The sequence below is a fragment of the Anastrepha obliqua genome, chromosome 5 (assembly GCF_027943255.1).
Source record: "Anastrepha obliqua isolate idAnaObli1 chromosome 5, idAnaObli1_1.0, whole genome shotgun sequence".
In the NCBI taxonomy this organism is placed as follows: Eukaryota; Metazoa; Arthropoda; class Insecta; order Diptera; family Tephritidae; genus Anastrepha; species Anastrepha obliqua.
This window is the reverse complement of record NC_072896.1, coordinates 30635106-30652448: the sequence shown is the minus strand read 5'-3', so window position 1 is coordinate 30652448 and position 17343 is coordinate 30635106. Positions and strand designations below refer to the sequence as shown.

Here is a 17343-nt window from a genome sequence, read left to right as displayed (position 1 = left end):
CTTAGTCCTTCCATACCTTGGGTGACCATACCAGCAACGAAGAGCTTGGAAGCGAAGAACTAAAACTGCGAGATACAAGCTGAAAGCAAACTGTGGGGCTACGTCAGGCTAAATACTTATTGGTAGGGTATACAAATAAGAGCTTTAAGCTGCTCAAAGCTTCTTTAAGGACGAAATGATAGTACTTACTGTCATTCTCACTGGTCACTACAGATTACGCAACCATCTGCACACAAGGTGATTCATCAATGATCTATTGACTCGTGTCGGTTTTGCGATCAACCCCGAAACTCCAATACACTTTCTTCACGAATTCGATGTCATAGCGAGAAGAAGGCCTAATGTGGTCTGAAAAAACCGAGCTCCATATTTGGTGTACTTAATGAACTGAATGAAGTATTGTGATGAGTAGAAGATCTTTATTCTATCTTTGATGTGATTTGTTTGTATCTTGGAACACTGAAACTTCGCGAAGCCTCAGAGTTTTTGGACTTAACTTGGTTGTTTTCGTTATTTTTGGGGTTAAAATTGACTCGAACTTCTAACATGGGTTACTGTACATTTATCGAGGCTTTAAACAAATTAGGTACTCTCTCAGGTATTTTTTTTTTTTAATGTGTCCATATTTAGAAGAGTCACGTCACTCCCCTCAGTATGCCCACTGAGGAGTGATAGATCATGGTCGAACTGAACTGAACTGACGAGGGTCTGTTCACTTACTCCGTTTTGGAACTAAGGTCCCAATGACTTTTCTTTTATATATTGTATATCACCGACTAAACGAAGGAGGTGATTTCAAAGTACGAACCAGCAAAGACTTTCTCCATTTTGTGCGTGGCGAGGACATTGTCAAGCTCTTCAAAGCGCAAAGACTAAGGTGGATTGAACATGTTCTAAGAATGGAAGACACACGAGTTCAGAAACTATGTAGTAATGCAGCACAAAGCTGATAATGAGAAGTAAAGGTCGCCCGCGGAGGTGACTAATGGACTGCAGAGAAGAAGACCTACGAACGCTCGAAGTAACCAACTGGAAATATCTAGCAAGAGACAGAGAGAACTGGAGGAATATCGTAGAGAGCGCTAATCCTCACCCCTGGTTGTACCGCTAAATGATGAGGATGTTGATGATGGTAATGAGACCGTGTCGTATCCTTGTATTGACTCACTGTTCTAGAGGAAAATTAACCAAGCATTTGTGCCGCTTTAAAAATTTCGGCACACCTTATATGGCTAAACTCTATGCTTTGGTCTGCACGGGTCCGATTTCCCTGGCGTACAGTTTTCTCCAATGGGTCGAATAAGCTTCCTGTTCTTATGACTTTCTACATTCTAACATGCAAATGCTCTGCGACTGATAATACCAGAATGCGACTCTGAGTGGCAGACTAGAGAGAACTTCTGAAAAACGTGTGCGCGGACAGGGCTCTTAGTTTCAAATTCTGTAGCTCCCCACAATGCAAATAAACCGAGCAAAGTTAGATATTAGTGGAATTTCCAATAAACTTAAAAGATCTCATCATAGGTTTTGAAAGGACTTTCAGGCAACCGATTCTTTTGATTCAACTGTATGAATATAAAATTAAAAAATCTGCAGTCTCAGTTATAAAGTAATCATAAATCTGCAATTAATAATAGATTTTCAGAATTCGTTCATTTGGGCCACAGAGATAGGCAATCAAGTTCATATATTCTTGTAATCCATTACTTCTTCCCTTTTTGCAGGCCCTTTCCGATGAGGCTGCTCATAAAGACCGGCGACGACGACGCTCCTCGCTCCATAGACGCGAATCCAAACCACTGGAAACTATCGATGAAAAGATGGTCGCCCATAAGGCGAACGACTCATGCATTGCAGTGAAAATGTCACGTGGCACATTTGCATCCGAGGCGAAACGCAACCCACGTCACACAACAACTTCCCCAAATGTACCCGATACACACACACGAGTGCGTACCTCATCACAATCGTCAGTGGAAAGTTGTCCGCGTGCACGTTCACGTTCGTTGTCCAGCGAACGTGAATACGAGAATGTACGCACACCAAAACCAACGCGTACCGCGACAACATCGTCCACGAAAACGCTACCAAAAGCCACTGGAAAGCAACATCATCGTTCCAGTTCACGCGAATCGCAACGCTCAGCACGTTTACAGTATTCATCCGGAGATGAAGTCCACGTACGTGAGGAACATCGTGTACGTATGAAGAGTAAACGTAGCGCCAATTCTACGAGTGCAACACCGAGTCGTAGTGGTGACAGACGCAGCAAGAAGGAGAGTGTTGGGGATCAACGTCAGCATCTACATCACTCCTCAACTAGCAGGGACGTGGAAAGGCGTCGTGCGGCCAGCAGCACTACGCATGCCTCTCAGCGAGAGGAACGCGCTGAGTGCGCGACTGTGCCGCAACAGCAGCGCACCACAAGTAGTGGTCGCAGTAGCAGTAGTAAACGCCGTCAAGAGCACACGTCGAACAACAACACCAGCGGTGGTAGTGCTGAGCGTCACACCAGCTCACGTACCGCCTCGGAAACGAAGCCACGCAGCGTTAATGCCGGTGTGCGTCTATTGCGTTCGCTACGCGGGCGTACGGACGATAATGCAGCGCACAACAGCACACAGCATCGCTCGTCCGGACATCGCTCGTCTGCCAGCGAGCGTGAAAAGGGCGAACGTGAGCGGGAGAGGGCGCATGAGAAAGAAAGAGAGAAGGATAAGCAATCTAAATCGCGCGGTAAGTGATGAGAAATGTACCCAAATGTTGTACTCTTCTATTCAGCTCTCAAGGTACTCTATAGGCGGCGCTCGGAATGGATTTTTTAAGCCACATACTTTGTAACATTTGTACGTTTACTTTTAATTGTACTGTGAAATATTTCTTGCAGAACTGCTTGTTTTGGGCATCTTAATAATGGGTGCTACACAACCGCAAACACTACACAAAAATCTTAGGTTAGCAGCAAACACAAACTGAGTACTACCAATGAATTTCACATAGAATTTTACACTCTCTCAGAGCACCACAAATTGGTTTAAAGCAAGCAAAAAATTTCGTATGCACTACCGCACAAGATTTTTGAAAATTTTGTACTCAATATAGCTGATCAAAAACTTGCAACCCTTCAAAGTAGCGTCTAACCATGAAACTAATACAATTAACCCTCTATGCGCCACCTTTCAAAATAGTCCATACCCAGTTCTTATACAAATGCCACCCATTCACAGGTCACTCAACCAGCAAAACCCAGCACCACAACAGTAGTGAACAACACCGCATTGGCTGCACTGCCATACACCATCTCCCCGCACAAAGCGGCACAATGTCCAGCAAAACACGCGAACACAAAAAATCATCCCTGGCTGGAGTACAGAAGCAACACGAACAAGCCGCAACAACAACGTACGTATACGAAAACGAAACGAATTTAGCACATACTCAAACCGATAGCGCCAGTAGTGAGAGTATAGTACAGGCGCAAACCATAAACGAAACTATGGCACAAACCACACACGACTGCTCAACTGATTTGCGAACGAAATCAGAGCTTCAAGACAATGCAAATATTTCATCTACCTGCTCGCTTTCAAGTCTAACACATGAAGATGTATACTCACCGCTACTCGGTGATAGTGCGATGCTTACTGCGGCACCCATACCACCACCGCGCACACGTCGCAAGCGAATCAGGTCACTCATACCCATACCCATTAATCCCAACACTCCTACACCAACATCAATAACATCAACTCCATCACCATCAGTGCCCATCACATACGAGCATCAAATTTATGCCCAAATCATACCACCTGTATCGTATTTACCCGAACCCACCTATTCCAATCAATCGACTCTACGTAAATGTACGCTACAGCAGCGGCGTGGTGTACGAAAACGTAGCGCCTTGCCGCTGCCCATTCCATTTCCTTGTGCGCGCAAACCATCACAAACGCAATCTACAACCTCATCCTTTGCCTTCCTACCCTATTTGCCTGCCGCACCGGGTAAGCGACCTTCAGATGCCAGTCATATCTATCATAATTACTTATTGTACGCGACACCGGCTAAGGTTAAAGCACAACCTGTGAGTCTGACACGCGCCCCAGCCGAGCTGGCTGCCGTTTGGCGTGCCGATATGTCGCACAGACCGGAAAGGCAGCGCACAATGAGAAGTCATGTAACGACGCATCATCCGTTCGGGTTGTGTACATGTTCATAGTCAGATAAAGAAAGAGAGAGATAGGGAGAGAGAGAGAGAAAGAAAATAAGAGAAGAAATGCCGAAATAAGAGGCAGCGTTTTAGCGAGAGAGAAATTGAAGAAATTTATGGAAAAAATAAATGCAGAACAAGTGAGTAAGAAGCGCTCACGAAAGCTGTGAAAGCCACTTCTCACAGCCGTTGCTAAAAGATTATTAAGGAAATAAAGAAACAGAGCGCAATTAAGAGAGAAGACGCAAAAGGCCAACTTCCTATAAAATGGATCTCAAAGACATTAACTGACGCCTCTAAGCAAATGGAGTGAGCGACGATAGACGCCGACGTGTTTGAAAAGAGCGAGCTACCTCGCTGCCTAAAAGAAATGACACTCGCCAAATACAGCACATCAAAGAAAAAATTCATCACAAATGCACTGAAAAAATTCTCTAACGAAAATAATCAGCATTTTGGAAACTTTTTGATAAAAACTATGAAAATGCTCAAAATTCGAAAATAATATTTGGCAAAGTACACATAATCGTGCGCTCTCATCTACTACTCACTGCCCATAATCGCACTTCAGTTTTAATTATTAAATGTGTGTGTGTGTGTGTTTGTTGTGCCATATCCACGTAGAAAATCCCAGCACTCTCGACATTGTTAAATGCAAAATTTTGTGGATGTGTTTTTACTTTCTCACAGTGTAAGACAGCGTTTTTATATTTAACAGTTTACATTTACCGTTACTATCTCTTCGTAGCAGTAGCACGCAGTAGTTAGACCTGTTCTCCTAAATCAACTCCTGTATTGTAGTTTTTGCGCTCTTTTTTCACATAGAATCGTTTAACTATCGGTAGTTAGTTTTTGTTGGTATAAACTCTTTCTCTCTCTTTCTCTTTCGTATTAGCAAATATTTAGTAGCGGCTTTCTTACTGAAGTCTTTATTGTAGTTTGAAGTATTTAGTTCTGTTTTCATTCTAACATTTCCTAACCTATACTGAAACTCTTTGACTCTCCGTACATCTTATCATCGTAATGGCTCTCCATTATGGAGAGTACCAGAGCACGCTTAGGAGATTTGATAGTCTAAACTCTTTTTATGCGTAAATGCCGTATTAAATGGTGCCTCAATAAGCTGGCTGTTAGGTCTAACCTCGAAACATATCTTAGCTTTGGAATATGGAAGACTATAGCGCACCTCCCCGAATGATTTTCAAATAACGCGGTAGAGATTTTATGAAATAAGGTATGGAAGCACGGAAGCACAGCATAGTTGCATTGTGAAAGGCACCAGAGCTTCACCATTCCACGTACTTATTTAGAAAAAAAATGCTTTCTCTCTGGTACTCCCAAGAAATATCATCTTCATTATCAACCATTGCTCGAAATATTTGTTAGATACAATTCTGGTAACTAGATTTCGTATGCTTAAAATGAGAGCATGAGCAAGGTAGCCTAATCTGACCCAGTTACGAAGTATCGCATTTATGCTCCATAAGTGACAAAAAAAAACTTACTAAGACTCTCTAAACCGAACATATGGAATGTCTCCTAACTTGGCCAATTTGCCGGTCACATACGACGCCATGCACTTTTTAGAAGCAGTAGAGTTAACGAAGCAGCCTTTCTCGCTTATTCACTGCGAGGAATTTACAACTCTCCACCACTAAATACACGGCGACCCTTTTCACCACCTGGACAAAGGAGGTCAAGCTACAACTCAAGGTGAAAGTCGATGATACACAAATTCCGACGGTTAACTACCCCAAAATATTTGGAGTTACCTTTGACAGCTTGCTCTCCTTCTCAGCGCATACAACCGCTATTGCAACTAAAGTACAGAATCGCAAGAACGTTCTCAAGTCTACAGAATCGCAACAAGGTTCTCAAGTCGCTTGCCGGCAGCACTTGGGGCAAAGACAAGGAAATGTTGCTGTCGACTTTTAAATCAATAGGCCGACCGGTTCTAACCTGTGCTGTGCCTGTCTGGTCGCTTGGAATCAGTGATTCGCGCTGGTCGAAGCTTCAGACCTGCCAAAACATTGCATTAAGGACCGCAACAGGATGTCTTATGATGTCACCGATACAACAGCTACACGATGAGGCCCTTATGCTGCCTGTTAAGGAGCATAACAAATTGCTCAGTAAGCAGTTTCTGCTAAGGTATTACCGCAGGCCTTACCCATGCTGACACCTGCTTGAGCCGGAGCCACCTCCCAGGCACATCAGGAAGCATTTCCTCAACTACGCAGACGAGATCCTAGACAAAACAGACAGACAGCTACTACATCGGACAGGCCATAAACGGCATTCATCGGGAGACTCTCACCACCTTCTTAAGTTCCCGACCACCGAATGCCATTATCGGAGTCCAACGACCACCAATCGCAGACGAAGAGCTCCAACTTCCCCGAGAGTCTCACGTAACCTTGGCACAATTACGTTCTGGATATTGTAGCAGGTTAAACTCCTACTTATCCAGAATTGACCTCGACGTACTAAACATATGTCCAGCATGTGAAGGCACCCCGCACGATACTAACCACCTTTTCACATGTCCCTTTAAACCCACTCATCTAACACCCCTCTCCCTCTGGACCCAACCCGTCGAAACAGCTAGTTTCCTTGACCTACTGTTAGATGAGCTAGACAAAGACGACCGGTGAGTACGCTGCACTAACAGGGCAAAGTTACTGCTACAACAACAACAACGAAGCAGTGAAATTCATTCAGCACTTCTTATATAAGAATACGAAGAATTCGCCTCAGATTTCTGGGGAAATATTCTTTCCAGAACCTCAACAGTTTAGGCAAAGCCGCGCCGGTATAGCCTTTCTAGTAGACAGATGAGGGATAGTCTAAGGATAGTTTAAGAAGTTAAACATTTTCGTTTTACAACGATCACTTAAGATCTACTGCATAGCTAATATATTTTCGTCCACTTTTGCACCACTGTTTTTCTTCTCAGCAGATTTTGTGCCCTACAATCAAGTAACCTTGCCAAACCACGCTATCTCTCTTTTTAACTATCCACATGAACGGCAGAAACTTGTTTATACTACATACATACCCACGTACCTATATTTTGCATGAAATTATGGTTCAAGTATATTTGGTAAAGTCTGAGATTCACACGAAGGTGGATCAACTCCAAAATGCTCGAGTAGTTAACTGCAGTTCCATTAAAAGCTTATCTGCATACATAAATACCATTTTAACCATAGACTATCACATAACTTCATTACAAGTAATTCGCAACTTAACCTAACTTGAGCTCGAGTCGATATTGGAGGAAAGTACGTTTTTTATATACTGGCATGTTTCCAATTGTAGTTTAATGTTTCTTTCACCACCACTGTAGTAGGAGTGATCCTGTTTATGTGACTGATCCGTGTTTTTATTTAGCTCACTTTTTTAATACAAAGTATTTTTAATACATAAATAGAGTACAAAAATCTGCTCGAAACTTTGAGGTCGATCGGAAAAGACATGGAGTCGTATTGAGGTCAAAGTTCAACCCAGCTCGTACGTAACTTAAAATAACTATTAGATTATTATATCGAATAAAAATTTATTTTGTGCAAATTTTTTTCTAATTAGTTTCTCATATGAACAAGGTGGCGCAAAATTTGTTATTTTATTGGAAGATAAATATTTCACTTTAAAAATTTCTATAACAAAATTTTCAATACTGAAAAAATCTCAAAATTATAAAATTTGTTTCAAAATTTTATCAGTATCCTTCTAACGAGTTTTATATAGGTAGGCAGGTGAGATGGCAAAAGTACCCCAGGTACACTTTCGCGCCGTTTTGATACCATAATGTGGACCACTACCTGTGAAAAGATTTAGGGAAGAGAAAACCATCTACAGCCATCCATTGCTGTTGATGTAGTGGAGGCTGGAGAATTTCTTCAAGGCATCCCCAAAGGGTACGCTAAGGAATCCCAAGCGCCTAGCCACCAAAGCCGGACATTTGTAGAGAAAGTGTTCAACAGTCTCTTTCTCTGCAGGATCCCCACAGCTTCTGCAATAGGGGTTGTACGAATTCCAAGCTTCTCCGCATGAGTACCGATCACCCAGTGACGAATGAACACCGCAATGAGTTTGGAAATTGAATGGCGGGGGACTCCCATCACCTTAAGCGTTCTGTTTACATCGTGTTGAAGTCATAGTGTTTTCGAAATAGCACACGATGAGATAGCCCTCTATCTGTCTTGCGCTTTTTCTGGAAAGAAATTGTGTAGTTTCCCTTTAACGACGGCCAAGGCGACACCGATGTCTGAGAAGGGGACAGCTGAAACCGGTTCTGTCGACCCCTTCCTGGCAAGCTCATCGGCAATTTCATTTCTCTCTATATTCCTGTGCCCAAGAACCCAGATAAGGGAAATGTTTCCTGCATGTTCGAGACGTTTGAGTTCCTCGTTACAGGAGTTCACCAGAATAGAGCTACAATACGGCGAGGACAGGGCCTTGATTGCAGCGTGATTGTCGGAAAAAATATTAATGTCTCCCTCCCAACAGTGATCCCGAAGCATTTTGTATGCTCGCAGGATCGTGAAGATCGCTGCTCGTTTTCAGCAGTTTAAAGAAGACCGAAATGCTGGCTGATTTAGAGTAAACCCCCGCTCCCACTTCAGACTCCATTTTGGATCCGTCAGTGAAAACAGAGGTATCTATATCCGTACCGACTCTCCCCTCCCCAAGATTGGAAATCTTGCCTGCTCGGAAAGATAGCCCTAGCACAACCCTCAAAGCACATTTTGCGGATGGAGAGGTCAGTGCGAATAACAGAGAAGGGAGATCTGCTTCAAGATGCTATTATGTCCTACAGGAAGTTGTCTCCAAAGGCCAATTTCCTTCAACCTAATAGCACTCTGAGCAGCAATGCATTTAACCTGCAGATCCACAGGAATTAAGTGTAGAATAACGTTGAGCGCTGCAGTGGAACATGTTCTACAAGCACCGGTGATGCCCACACATGCAGTTCTCTGCACTCTCTTTAGTTTAGTGGTGTTGTAGCCCTTCTGAAAAGCTACCCACCAAACTAGGCAGCCGTGTGCCAAAACTGGCAGAACCACTAAGTTGTACATCTAAAGTACGACACGTGGCTTGAGACCCCATTTTCTGTCGAACATAGATTTACAGGCATAGAAGGCTATATTGGTGGCGCAAAATTAATAACCTCTCGGAAGATTTAAAATTTTTGCAAGTGGCGTCGTACGTCAATCATATTTGTGCAGCTTGTGCACAAGACAGCTGCAGTATACAAGCAGGTACGCAATGGAGCGGGTGAAGGTTGAAAAATAAAGAATTTTTTTTTTATTTAGTATAAAAGTTATTAAAACTACAAGAATTCATGATTGATTTTGCGTCACCTTGTACTATAATAAACATTTTTTAGAAATTCAGATTTCATACCTATACTCGAAAATTATTGAAACAACCTAATATGCTTGGTTTGAAGCCTTGGTTTGTGCGTAGTAAAAAAATTAGATTGGTGATGCTGGTGTTGAGATGTTTCCGAAAATTTCATTTACAGTTTGATTAGATTCAAATTCAGAAAATACATTGACCCGCAAAAGTTTTCACAAAAAAACATATTTCCATTTTCATATTCCATACAGAGATAATGAGAATATTCCAAAAACGTCCATTTAAGTAGGCTAGAGGGTAAAAATCTATCTATCTATCTATAATTGGCGCGTACACCCTTTTTTTGGGTGTTTGGCCGAGCTCCTCCTCCTATTGGTAGTGTGCGTCTTGATGTTGTTCCACAAATGGAGGGACCTATAGTTTCAAGCCGACTCCGAACGGCAGATATTTTTATGAGGAGTTTTTTCATGGCAGAAATATGCTCGGAGGTTTGCCATTGCCTGCCGAGGGGCAACCGCTATTAGAAAAAACTTTTTCTTAATTTTGATCTTTCACCGAGATTCGAACCTACGTTCTCTTTGTAAATTCCGAATGGTACTCACGCACCAACCCATTCGGCTACGGCGGCGAGGGTAAAAATCTACTACACGAAAATTAACCGTCAAATTCTACTATAGAAGTCTAACAACTAAATAGCTGTTTGAAGTCGTTTTATACCTAAATTTTGTAAATTAATTGCACTTACGGCTGAAAATTTAAAATTTTAAACCCTCGTGATTTAGATCCAATCATCTCTAATAGTACTGTCTTGTCTTCAGCAGATTTGTTGTGGGAGATATCCACTTCTTCTTCTTCTCTATTGGGTTAATATATTAAATATTATTCAGATCTTCGAGGCATTTCATAGCTTTTTAACCTTATACCTGTACGCTTTCTTGCATGATCAGTTTACCACTCGGTGGCTGTATCCACAACAAATAAGAATACAAATGAAAAAGTGTCCGATCATTAGTATGAAATACCTTAAAGTATAGAAATCATATTTTAAATGAATATTATTGGGGGTCACTGTGTATTTAATACGCGAAAATAAATGTTTTAACCCAAAATTGAATTGAACTTGAGATATTTCTAAATATCTTATTTACTCTGCCATAGGTTAGGTTAGGTAGTGCTGGCTGATCTTGAAAAAAAAAAGGTGTCACTTAGACCTCTAGGGCCCATTGTGTTACCGGTGATTTGTATATGGAATCGCAGATATTATTTCATGTAATTCTTAATGCACGTCTTTGCGACCTGTGCCATAGCGTCCATCAAGGCGAATCTATTAAAGGTGGAGTTGCTAAATCAGCTGGTTAGTTGTTTGCTTTCGCCATGTCCATGTGGCTGTCAGCTCAGAATGAAACAAGGCGAATTCATTATTTGTTTTCTAGTTTTCCAATACTTTGCTTCGACAATCTAACGTATAGAACATTGTTGTTGGTCTAGTGCCACCACCTGCAATGAATGCGCCTTGGGATTCACATTTTAAATGTGCGACTGTTTTTATTTTAAGTTGAAATTTTGACACAACCTTTGAATTTGAATTTGCTTGATTATCAAATTCATAAAGACCTAAAACTTTACTTGGCATTTATTTTCGATAAAGTAAAAAAAATACTCGCATTACAATATTGGTATAAAACGAAAAGTATTTAAAATAGCGTCAGCGCAGGGATATTTTGGAAAAGGGTTGCCACCTATATAGAAATTAAAATGGATAAAAAATATAAAATTAAAATATTACGATGTGAGTATAAAACAAAAGTATTAAGGATTTTTTAATGCAGATATATTTTTGAAAAAGAGTTGCCAACTATTGTAAAAATTAAAATGGTTCAAATATGCAACATTAAAATATTGTATTATGGTTCATACGCATACATACAAATTCATTTTGAACAATAACACACAGATAATATTTTACGCAGAGATATTATAAAAAGGGTTGCCACATAACTAAAAAATTAAATTGAATAAAATACGTAACATTAAAATACAATGGTATGAATATCAAACTAAACTAATAAGGCAATAAAATACAGATACATTTCTAAAATGGGTTGCCACCTAGTTTGAAAACTAATTAAATTAAATATGTTAATTGATGAAATTGTAAATAATAGGAGTAGCAAATAAACAATATTTAGGATATTTAACTTCATAAATATTCTTTAAATAGGGCTGCCACCTATCGGGAAACAAAATTAATAGAAACTGTAGTTTAATTCAAATAACATATTATAATAGGGACTTAAATGAAAGTTATTTAGAAGAGATAAATCTAGAAATATGTTTAAATAGAGTTACCACCTATCTATATTAAAAAATAAAAATTAGCTAAATATTTTTTTATTATTTAATTTAAATATAAATAGCGATTCATATACAAGGAATATTTATGATATAATAGAATAAGATATATTATGATACTTTAATCCAGATATATATTTACATAAGATTGCCATATATCCAGAAATAATTTTAAATGGCGTAACCACCTTTTAAAAAATTAAATATAATAAATATATTTGATTTAATTAACACGTGAATAGGGGTCGGATGCAAAGGGGCTTTTAAGAACACTTTAATCGAGATATGTATTCAAACAAGTTTGCCATCTATCCAGAAATTACTTTAAATAGCGTTGCCACCTATTTAAAAATTAAAAATGAACTAAATATTCCAGCTAATTTAAATATAAATATTGTAGAAGTTCATAAACAAGGGATATTTAAAAATAATTGGTTCTAGACATATATTTATATAGGATTGCCACCTATCTAGAAATAGTTTTGAATAGCATTTGCACCTATCAAAAAAATAGAAGTAAACTAAATATTTAAGTTAATTAAAATATAAATAGAAGTTCATAAACAAGGGGTATTGAAGAACACTTTAATCCAGATATACATATTTTTATAGGATTGCCATTTAGCTAAAAAAATTTGGGCTAATTAAATTAATAATTATTAAATAATATTCCACAGTACTGGCAGCAATCGAAAGCTGTTTGAGTAGTCCTTAATCTAGACATATTTCTGAATACGTCTAATTTTTTGGATGGGTACTAGAGTTGCCCTCTATTTGAAAATTAATATAAAATAGCACACATAAATATTAAAAATTAGATAATTCGAAATGAAATATATTTAAGAACACTTTAAATCAGTTGTATAATTAAATAGGGTTGCCATCAATCTTTATAAAAATAAGTTGAATTAAATTTGTTAGTTAAATATAATAACTTCTTGCAATATTGGCAACGAAGGAAAGCTGTTTGAGTAACCTGCAGTATTTTTGAATTGAAGACACGATTTGTGTGAGCAAGCACTAGCCGACTAAACTCAGGGCCAACCTTGCGAATTTAGCGATATTTGAGAATTGTCACATACTTTATACATATTTTTGAAATCATTATAAAAAAACTTTTAGAGCCATTATATTTGTTCAGAAATTGCATATAAAGGCTTACATATGAACTATTAAAAATATGCCAGCTTTGATCTCGATACGCCACCAAGTTTATGTTCGACTGACCACAAATGTTGTAGTATAAATCTTTCACTAATCCAACTGAACAAATATGCACTAAAATAATTTCAAATCAAACTAAATTAAAAATAAGGACACTCCTACGCCACTGTCATCATTTCCATTACGACTTTTTGTAGCTGGTAGCATCATTTCTCGCAAATTTTCCTTTGCCAAATACAAATAAAAAAACTCTTTTTTTTCTTCTCATTTCTTTTAGACATAGTAAAAGCTCGCAAATTATAAATGGCCGACACACTGGGCACACGGATGGACATCACAAGTCAAGCGATCCGCCGCAAATGCGCTCACGACAACAACACCAACACGAAAGTTCAACGACGGCGCATAGAAAGCGTAGTGAGCATACGGCAAGAGAGCGAAAGTGAGGCGTTAAAAAATGCGCTTCATGCAGAACGTTAGCGAATATTCGTCAACAAGAAATGAAGGAGAAAGTATGGAGTTATTTCGGAAAGTGTATGAAAAGCATAGCGTGCTTTTAGGCTTGCCTGTACTTTGTATTAAATATTTATACGATTTATTTAAACGTACGATAAATTTAGCGAATATTAAAAGGAGAGTATGGCAAAAGGGTACTCCAAAGTGTTTTGTGAGTCCCGAAAATTTTGAATATTCATAGAAGTTGAAAGAATTGCTTTGTGAATATGGGGTTTGAGCTCCCACAAATTTGTTTTCGATTTTTTCTTTGTTTTTTTTTTTTGTGATTTTTAACTACATAAAAATATGCAAATTTGTCAATGATAATGACTTGAACTAATTTCAGTGTTAACTAAGCATACTAAGACTTAATAAATATTATATTTTCTGCGGTAGAAAATAGTTCCTCTTGTCTGCCACGCCGTTAAATGATTATAAATTTAAATATGCAAAAAGCATTTCATTGATTTTCTCTAATAAAATATATTCACACACACACACACACCTACATGTTAACCTACTACATACTAATATATATTTTTTTAGATTTAAAGCAAAAACGAGTATTAAAAAATTGTTGACTTTTTAAAATTTTTACTAATTCTTACTAAAACAATTTTTTGTAACTCACTTCCTACAACGAAACTAAGCGCACATTAATTATTATAAGTTATTTGATATTCGATAACCACAAATGATACTCATATTTTTTTCTTTCTTTGGTTTTTTATATGATTTTTAGTAATATAAGTTTGCTGCGCTTCAACTCGTATTGTTGCGTTACATATCTTTTAATTCATTTTTCAATTGGTTCGCTTTTTTTGTTTTGAAAGATTACAATATTTTAAGCATTGAATTGTCTTCTTGGTAATTAATAAATATTTTTAAATATTGTGAGCTCATAATAATGCATACAATTTATCTTAAATTATGAATAAACTTTGTCGAAAATTAATAACCACTTGGTTTTTTATTGTATTTTGGTATCATAGAAAAGGTATATTGCGCGCCGTTAAATAGAGCTTATGTTATCGGAACATAAAAAGTCTGGTAACCTTTACAACACTTCTGTAATGGGCATGCAGTTATTAAGCGTCGTTCACACTGCTCAAGTAAGCGTTCGAGAAAAATTTTTTACTGTTTCGTAGCTGAACTGATCAAGTGATCCAAGGATTTCGAGGTTGGGGTTTGAGTATAAAAAGAAGAAGGACTAAAACACATTTTGGTAATTTCGAGATTTATTCAATGTTAACAATTTTGAAACAGAGCTTTTTAAGCTGAAATTTTTTCAGGTTTCTAGCATATTTATAATTTAATTTTATTTTTATTTTTACCGTATATTTAATATTGAAATATTTTTTAGGATACAGTAATTAAAAAATATTTTCAAATTTGCAATTTTGCAATTTGAAAACATTTTTGGAATTTATTTTTGTATTACCAAAAATGTGTCAAATTTATTTTTACGATAAAATATATTTAAAAAAATTTGCAAAACATATTTAGGATATAATGGATTTAAAATAATTTGTGAAATTTATATTAGTTTTAGGATATAATACTTAAAAAAAATTTGTTTATTTGTCGGATATATGTTAAAAAGAAAAACACTTGTAGGATATAATAAATATCAAAACATTTTTGAAATTTATTTTTAGGTATACTAATTAAAAAAAAATGTTGAAACTTATTTCTAGGTTATAATATATTGAAAATAATTTTCTAATGTATTTTTGGGATATAACATTTCAAAAAACTTTTATGAAATTCATTTTTACGATTTTTACGAACTAAAAAAAATTTGAAAAATTTGTTTAGGATATAATAATTATATTATATTAAATAATTTTTGAAATAATTTTTAGGATGAAATACATTAAAAAAAAAAACATTTTTTATGTATTTATAAAATTATATTTTGTGGTTTAAAAGAGCTTGGTTTTGTAGGACCTTTTAAAGTGAAGTTTTTTTCAGTTTTTAAGTATATTTATAATTCTTTTTACATTTTTTAGGAATATAATATATTTACAAACAATGGTGAAATATAGTTTTAAGATTTAATATTTTTAAATATTTTTTAAAAACTTACGATATAATCTTTACTATAAAGGTGAATGTCTATACGTTGTTCGCGCATCACTACGAAACGACAACACCAAATGACGTAAAAAATGTTATACATTAATATTTTCACCCAATAAAGGTTATAGGCATGTTTTTATAATGGAACTCCCTTCCCACAGCCCCCAGGCCGCGCCACCACTCTCATTCGGTTTGATATAGAAAATTAATAAAAATAATTTTGCTTGATATTTTTCTGATTGGTTGTTTTGATTTTATTCAACGAGGCATACCCACGGATGCCGGGTATTGTAATATTATGGTTATTAAATATAATATATAAAAATTTATTTTCTATGAAATAATTGTTTGTAATTTGTTTATATACATATCCTAAATCCTTCAAAACGACTGCTACGCGTTTTTGGGAAACAATTTTTTTTTTCTCCTTTTCGACTTTTATATAAATATTTTTTTTATTTTTATTATTTCATGGATCAAATCAGCTCTGTATATTTTCTCCAATGTGAAAATAACTGGACCTGTGTACTGGGTGTACTGGAGCCCTGAGTGTGTTTAGGCCTTGTTTGAGAAGTGAAACAATTTTATAGAAAGTAAAAAGGGTGCTTATTTCATCTTGTCAATTCAAGGCAATTGTAAGAAATTTAGAATTTAAATAACCTCAGAAAAATTTCTGAAGCCGAAAAGAGCTAAGGCGGCTTCTTTTTGAAAGCCACGCGAAATGTGATGAGGAGGAAGACATTGAACCGTACAGGGATAATATTGAGACAAATGCTGAAAGAGGTGATGAAGAGGTAAACTAAGGTATGAAATATCTCACCATACCACTACAGACTTAATACCAAAATACTTTTATTTTGTTTAATTTTTATTTTATTTCACTTAATTTAATTTAATTTAATTTTATTTTATTTTTTTATTTTATTTTTTTTTGTTTTTTTTTATTTTATTTTATTTTATTTTATTTTATTTTTTTTATTTATTAATTTTATTTTATTTTATTTTTTTAATTTATTAATTTTATTTTATTTTATTTTATTTTATTTTATTTTATTTTATTTTATTTTATTTTATTTTATTTTATTTTATTTTATTTTATTTTATTTTATTTTATTTTATTTGAGCTTAATCCATCTCGGCTATTGCCGGAGATTACACATCCCGGATAAAATTTTCAAGGGATTGTGCTCTGGTGGAGCGTAGTCCAAGTTCTACGCCCATGCGATTGCTATTGCTTAAATATTTAAAAACCTACGAACTATTGCACATGTGTCCAGTATGGTCGACTTCTGCATGTCTTCTAAAAGGTGTTGGCAGTCATATTTCTTCAAGTTTTTTATTAAATGCTTAGGCACTAATCCAGTGGACGATATAATTATTGGAATTATATTCACTTCCCTCGCTTTGTACATCTGTTTCAGTTCTATGGCCAAAGCAGCATACTTCGATACTTTGGTGGAGTATGTGCTTTGGATGTTGCGATTAAGGGGCACCGCTATATCGATTACTTCGATCGTTTTATTTGTCTTGTCGAACAAGATAATGTCAGGTTTGTTGGCAGCTGCGGTTTGATCTGTGGATATAAATCTGTCCCAGTACAGTTTAAAATTTGCATTTTCGATTATTGCCTTTGGTTCATATTTAAAATACAAGACTTCTGCTTGTAAGAGACCGTG

General features: G+C 36.6%; 1 protein-coding gene across 7 annotated transcripts in view; it reads left to right on the top strand.

The window, feature by feature from the left end:
• Nucleotides 1–14486, top strand: part of LOC129249415 (pneumococcal serine-rich repeat protein) — a 221395-nt gene extending 206909 nt beyond the window's left edge. For 3 of the 7 annotated variants that reach the window (XM_054889220.1, XM_054889224.1, XM_054889219.1), the window contains 3 exons: nt 1725–2736; nt 3228–3402; nt 13368–14486. In XM_054889220.1, the coding sequence (XP_054745195.1) occupies nt 1725–2736; nt 3228–3402; nt 13368–13536 (1356 nt within the window). In that variant the 3' untranslated portion in view covers nt 13537–14486. Of the gene's footprint in view, nt 1–1724; nt 2737–2887; nt 2955–3227; nt 3403–13367 lie in introns of those variants that run through there. The other 4 variants (XM_054889221.1, XM_054889226.1, XM_054889222.1 and 1 more) reach the window with 4 other exon arrangements.
• The last annotated feature ends 2857 nt before the right edge of the window (nt 14487–17343 follow it).